The sequence below is a fragment of the Theobroma cacao genome, chromosome 5 (assembly GCF_053813885.1).
Source record: "Theobroma cacao isolate CCN51 chromosome 5, ASM5381388v1, whole genome shotgun sequence".
Taxonomy (NCBI): Eukaryota; Viridiplantae; Streptophyta; class Magnoliopsida; order Malvales; family Malvaceae; genus Theobroma; species Theobroma cacao.
Genome location: NC_142643.1, coordinates 41,165,963 through 41,173,330, shown reverse-complemented (window position 1 = coordinate 41,173,330; position 7,368 = coordinate 41,165,963). Strand labels below are relative to the sequence as shown.

The window sequence follows — 7,368 nt, the reverse complement described above, 5'->3', positions numbered from 1 at the left end:
TATATTTGGATTGATGCACCTTTTTTTTGTTCTTTTTCTGCTTTCACATTTTTTGCTTTGATGATTCATTTGGTGATTATTAGTTGATAATTTTGTTTGTGATGATTAATACATTGTTGTATTTTATTTGTTGATCATTATATTATTCTTGTAATAAAGTTTTAGTCTGTCAAACAATATAACTTATATATTTTCTTTATCAATTTTCTCCCATGATTTTATTTGCTACTTTGTTGTATAGGAATTGAAAATTACTTTCTTTTTATTAATTTCTCTTTAATTTCCATATTTTGTTATTTTGCTGTATTGTTTGCGTAAGTTTGAGATCTATGTTGCCCACTTACTGCAATTTTTATTGATTCTTTAATTTTTTTTTTTGAGAGAAAAACAAAAGTAAGTTTTGTGTTGGCTTCCTGCAATAAAAATTTTTATTATCAAGTTTTGTTTGATTGTTAAGCTATTGAGCTTCAATATGTTTGATAATATTTCAATGTAGTTTGGTTAAGTTACATACCATGTTAGTTTCTTCATGCAAATTTTGTTCTTTCTCTATCTACTTTGAGAGCCAAATGAGGTTGCCCATAATATTGGTGAAGTTAATGGTGATGTATATTGTGAATATCTATGGTCTTGTTCATTACATATAGAATTCTGGATTAGTATTATCTTATCTTACTTATTGTTTTATTCAATAGAAATTGAAAGTTTTTTTGTTCATTTTTATTTCATTTTTTGTTTGTTTGGCTGTATATTTATTGACTAACCTTCATTTTTTTTTAAGCCAGAGTTGAACCATTTCATTAGCTATGCAAAAGATCAGGACGACTCAATAAGTTTAAAGGCATAAAGCGAAATATTCAACGAGGTCTTTTTGTATTGAAATTAAAAAAATTATTAAATTTTATTCTTCTAGTCATTTGAGATGCAAAATTTTTATATTTTTTGAATGACTAATACAAAATCAATAATCGAAATTTTTAATTCAAATAAATCAACTATCATATAAAATAAAAGTAATATAACAATATAACATAAATTAAAAATTAAAGTAAAAAAGTTTGTAAATATTAGAACAATGATACCTAATTGTTGAATGTTTATTGCAAACCGCAAATGAAATTCACGACTTTATAAAGATAATAATATAATGGACTTCTTGTGTATTCTGTAAAAGAAGAAGGAAGAAATAGCAAATGAAAAAAGAAGAATTTAAAAGTAAATATTCTATATTTAAAAAGAAATAATCGGTTTTATATATAGGAGAAAAAATAGTTGTTAAAAATATGTTGATTGGACATAGAAAAAATAAATGAGAAAAAAATAATTATTGAAAATGATTAAATACACATGATCGCCAGTTAATTAAAAATAATATAGTATTTTAAAAATTAAAAAATGATAGAAAATTAAAATTTATTAAACACATAATTAAAAAAATAAAAAATAAATAATTTTATTAATTATTTTTTAATTTTTATATATTTTTAATATAATAAATTATATTATAAAATTATAAAACCTTTCTACTCGGGGGTTTAATGCCCTTGCTTGGATGGCTATAGTCAAGGGCCGGCCCTGCAAAAGATACATCCAAGAGGAGGACAATAAGCCTCCAACCACCGAAAGAAGAGTCTGCACATATCAAAAACACAATCTGTAGCAGCTGGATCTCTCTATGAACCCAAAAAACAAAATATACATCCACCCTACAACCACAAAAGGTTTGGAAAACCTTGGACAAACCGAAGAGGATCTAGCCGAATAAAAGAGCACAAAACCACCCTTGTACAGCACGACAGTTCATTCACGAAAAAAAACTCAAAATCTCTGTACATTGTGCAAATGAAAACCCTGTATTCCATGCAACCAAAACAATCCCCCGTTGTCATAACATGAAACCCTGCTTCATCAGAAAAGTTCTTCAATACTCCAACACCAAAAGTGACTGACAGATAGCCCAGTGACAAACTGAACAGAGAAAAATGCAGCCAGAGATAATGTTTTTGGCTGCTTCATTTTTAATCTTTGTAGATTTTATTGTTTTTGGTGCTTCACTATTTTGTTTTCAGAGTTGTAATTTTATATTTTCTCTTCTTTTACCCTTGCTAAATGGAAATTAAAACTTACTATTTCCTGCTTCTTCTATTTCTTTTATTCTAAGATAATGACAAAGAAAGGATGTTGAGAGTCTCTTAACCTTAAAGAAATCTTTTTGTTATATAGATTGATAGACTGAGTACTCAATGAACAGTTTTGGATTGAGGTTGATTGGACAAATTGCATATTGTCAACTCCCCATCCAACCTGCATATAAATTGTTTAGATAAATTAGCACTAAAAAAAAAACCATTCACAAAATCATATAACTCTCATAGTAATTTTTTGTAATGGTGATATATATTTTGGAGTTTTGAATTTGTTTACAACCTCCAAAAACACTTTGAAATTTTTTGTAAAACTATTAGTCTAATCAACATTAGAATAATCCTCTAAGAATACATATTAGTAACTAAATTTGTACATGAAATATGTCAATGCATGAAACAATCTCTATAAATATATTTATTAAAGAATTTTATGTTCAAAATATTTTTGTATTATTATTTATATATAAAATTTTAAATATTTCTTTTATTAATTAATTAAATTTTTTAAAAAAATTATTAAATTTTAATTAAATGAAAGAAACTAATCCTCAACATTTCCTTCATGAGTACAAATCTAGTATGGAACATCATAAAATTCATAATCCTTATATATGAATAAGCCTTTGTTTGTCAAAAAGTCAGCTACGGTATTTCCTTCTTTAAATATGTGTCTCATTGCTAAATATTTTTTAATTAATTGGATATTCCTGCGCAAATATTTTATTCAAAAGCGTATCTTTCGATCATTATGCATTGAACAATGCACCACCACCACAAATGAAGACGGAGACACTCTGGGCCTAGAAAGTCAGAAAAACCTCAAAATATCTTTTTGTCACATCTTCTCTACTTTTCCCAAGCTCCAAAAGCCATGGAAACCTGGTTCCTCATCGTTCTCACGATCTCTATTTCTCTCCTTCTCAAGGCCTTCCTCAACCTCTTCTACCCTTCCAAAAAGCTTCCCCACACTCTCCCTCCAGGCCCTCCCACTTTCCCTATCATCGGCAACATCTTATGGCTCCGCAAGTCTTTCTTCCAAATCGAACCAATCCTCCGCCACCTCGGTACAAAGCTTGGCCCCATGGTCACCATCCACATAGGTCCTCGTCCCGCCATCTTTGTCTTCGATCGTTCCCTTGCTCACCAGGCTTTGGTACAGAGCGGTTCACTATTTTCAGACCGCCCCAAAGCTCTTCCTACTAATAAGATTATGAGTAGCAACCAACATAGCATCAGCTCCGCCTTCTACGGCCCTACCTGGCGGCTTTTGCGGCGGAATCTGACGTCAGAAATCCTCCATCCTTCACGTATAAAGTCGTATTCTCTTGCACGTAAATGGGTTTTGGAAATCCTTTTTGATGGTTTACAGTCAAAGGCTGAAACTGGTGAAGCAGTTCAGGTTTTGGCTCAATTTAAATATGCTATGTTTTGTTTATTGGTTTTGATGTGTTTTGGTGACAAGCTTAGTCAAGATCAAATCAAAGAGATTGAGGCGGTTCTGCAAAGGGTGCTGTTAGGTTTTGGAAGATTCAATATACTTAACTTTTGGCCTAGAGTGACCAAGGTTTTGCTTCGTAAGAGGTGGGAGCAGTTTTATCAGCTGCGTAAAGATCAAGAAGATTTGCTGATTCCTCTGATAAGAGCAAGAAAGAAAGCTAAAGAGGAGAACTTGACTAAGAAGGCAAGTGATGATTATGTTTTAGCATATGTTGATACTTTGTTGGATTTGGAGTTACCGGAGGAGAAAAGGAAGCTTGAGGAAGGAGAAATTGTCAGTTTGGCCTCTGAGTTTCTTAATGGTGGCACTGACACGACCTCCACTGCTTTGCAGTGGATCATGGCAAATTTGGTGAAGTACCCTCATGTTCAAGATAAATTATTGCTTGAAATCAAAGGGGTTGTAGGAGATGGGGCGGAAGAAATCAAAGAAGATGATTTGCAAAAGATGCCTTATTTGAAAGCAGTGGTTTTAGAAGGGCTAAGAAGGCACCCACCAGGGCACTTTGTGTTGCCTCATTGTGCGACAGAAGACACAGTCCTGGGAGGATTTTTGGTCCCAAAGAATGGAACTGTCAATTTCATGGTGGCCGATATGGGGTGGGATCCAAAGGTGTGGGAGGATCCAATGGCATTTAAGCCTGAGAGGTTCTTGAGAAGTGATGATGGTAGTGGGGAAGTGTTTGATATAACAGGGAGTAGGGAGATTAAGATGATGCCTTTTGGTGTTGGGAGAAGAATTTGTCCTGGAATTGGCTTAGCCATGCTTCATTTGGAGTATTTTGTGGCAAATTTGATTTGGAAATTCGAATGGAAGGCCATGGATGGAGATGAGATTAGCCTGGAGGAGAAGCAGGAGTTCACAATAGTGATGAAGACTCCATTGCGGGCACACATTTCACCAAGGGAGAGATAAGGTCTTGATTTTCTATCAAGAAATTAAATACTATGTTTAGGCATAGGGTCAGATGTCACTTTAACTTTTAATTAATGTGCTGTCCTCGCTTGTATGCTCTGTATGACTTTGTAAAACTTTCTGTTTTTTGGATAGATACTATATGACTTTATGAATTTGTCTAATCAGAAATAATTGTGAATGGGGCAACCTTGACAGTTACTTCTCACTGAATAATAGGCAACAAACTTGATTATTGTCACACCATTTAAGCTTTTAACAAAAGGCAAGGTATTCTGGTTTTAGGTCAAGTTGTCCTGAAATTTCTGTGGCATTTCTTGGATTCCTGTCATGCAAAGTTTCATTAAAAAAAATGGAAAAAGTTAAACTTTTATTGAGTTGTCTTTGAACTTTCCTTCATATTAAATAATTAATAATTATCACGTCTAGTCGTATTATTATCATAAACTACTACGATTTTTTCCTGCATACTCAGGGAACTTCATACATAGTTGACATCTGTTTTGCTCTTGTTTTCTATGTTGTCTGTATCTTACAAAGGTTTTATTACGACCATTGAAAGATAGTTATAGCCTCGCATTTTTTCCCTTAAATATATTTACAAAGGTCAAATCAAATTTTCAATGATTGCCAAATTAAAATGTAGCAGCCAATTGGTATATTTACCTTGTTACGACCAAGTTTTAATACTTAATTGATCAGCGACACAAAGTTTTGTTTCTAATAGATCTACTACGATTATTATTATTTTTTGTTTATTTCTTGAATTAATCGTAAAAGAACCCAGAAGAGTGACTAATTGAAGTAATTTAGATATTTCGATTCATTTTCATTCTGCCAAAGACATCTTAAAGTTTCAAAACCAATTATTAGTGAGGTCAAGGAGCAATAACTATGAGACGAAAAGTGATTCCGTCTTGAATTGGAGAGAGGGGTGCTATTTGAATCCGGTGATAGGAACACGAAGGAAGAATAGAAAAAAAAAAAAGAAAAAAGAAGAAGCCATAGGAACGACTATGGGTGCACGAAGAAAGAAAAGAAAAGAAAAGAAAAGTAGTGGATTGTGTGACAACTTGGATATCCAGACTTGAAGAAAAGGTACCCATGTTACAATTCCAATATTAATTGATTACTTGTTTTAAGTTAATTAAATTAATTAATTTATTAATTAACTAATATTTTTGTCAAATAATGTAAATTAATTAATTTAATTTTTTAAAACTTAATTAATTTACTAAAAATAAATAATTAGTAATGTCACATATTTTAATATTTGAATAATTAATATATAAATATTATATTATATTTATTATGTTATTACTTATTAATTTAAGAGATAACGTAAAAAAGTTAAAAATTTACATTAAAAAAATATAAATTTATTCAACTTTATATTTTCATATATAATTTTATAAATTTACATAATATTCTCAGCAAAGCATTTCCAAACCAAACACTACAATACAATCACATTCACAGCAATCATTATTTTTTTATGCTATAAAACACGTGACAATATTATCTTTTTAACAATCACATTTCTAGTAAAATATCAATCGCCACACAAATCCTTACAATTTTACTTCTCAACAATTTAATTAAAATTTCGTTTAATTGATATTTATCATCAAAGGAGCCACTTTCATTTTGCCAAGACATCCTAAATTTCACAACCTAAATTATAAGGTTGTCGAATATAAGCTAAATTATATTTTAAAATCCTTATCAATCCGTTTGGTTGAATTATATCTAATTAAATGAGAGCAAAGATTAAAAGTTTATATACCTTGCATATATATGGGAAGCTTGGTTGTGTCCTATTTAGTACATTTATGGCATTAAATGGATTGAGTTCTGGATTCATGTTTGGTTGGATACTGAATACAGGTGAGTTAGACTCCATTACAAGACAAAATAACTTATTTTGTAGTGTACTCCAGCAGCATTGTTGCCTCCTTTGATGATAATTTCTCTTATGAATGAATCCACTACTTACACTGATAGACAATAAATGTCAACTTAGGTTGAGAAATATTGGCCTTTAATTGAACTACCTTAAAAGGTTGCATATTGGGCTCATGTAAAGCATTAACTTTCCTGGACTAGCCACCTGCTTTCTTGTGAATTTAGGAAGAGCATGGAAGATAAAGCAAGGTTCAATATAAACTAGTTAATCCCTTGTCTTTGCTTTAGTGATTGAAGTTAAAAATTAAAATACACATATGAAAATCGTAGTCCATAGCACTAAGCGTCGATATTCAGGCACCCATATCAAAGGTACTAAACATAGTCTCACATGCGGTTGTAGTCAGCTCACACCCTCTTAGCTTAACACAGGCCCAGTCAAGGTCTCAGACTTTTATAGACCTTATGATGTGCTTAGGGTAATAGGGTCACAAAAACCACACTATCGTGCTATAGTGATGGATTCACGAAGTACCAGTTTTCAGTGTTAATTTTGTGCAATGATGCTGAGCGATGGTCGATAAAACAAATCCATAAGATTTCTAATATAGAGGATCCACGAAAATGGCAATCGTATAATATATGACTCGAATCATTACTTACTAGGTGTGAGCAGTGAATTTATACTTAGAAACTAATTGGGAGGAGAGAGTAGCCAAAAAGAAAAAGTTTAAAAAAGCATACTTGGTAATTCACTCAATATTTTACAAAGAAAAATTATAACTAAAAACTTTGATAATTGAAACTTGATCTTTCCTAGTGAAAGAGTTGTCTTATATAGGCATTATAAGATCACATAACAACAAACTAATCATTATTTGTGATAGTGACTTGACACTTATA

General features: G+C 31.5%; 1 protein-coding gene across 1 annotated transcript; it reads left to right on the top strand.

The window, feature by feature from the left end:
- The first annotated feature begins 2,906 nt into the window (after positions 1-2,906).
- On the top strand, positions 2,907-4,715 carry LOC18599635 (cytochrome P450 89A2). The gene has a single exon (XM_018122438.2). The coding sequence runs from the start codon at positions 3,019-3,021 to the stop codon at positions 4,558-4,560; it is 1,542 nt and encodes a 513-aa protein (XP_017977927.2). The 5' UTR covers positions 2,907-3,018; the 3' UTR covers positions 4,561-4,715.
- The last annotated feature ends 2,653 nt before the right edge of the window (positions 4,716-7,368 follow it).

Coding starts and splice junctions, on each gene's coding strand:
- LOC18599635 (XM_018122438.2), top strand. CDS start 3,019: ATGGAAACCTGGTTCCTCATCGTTCTCACGATCTCTATTTCTCTCCTT.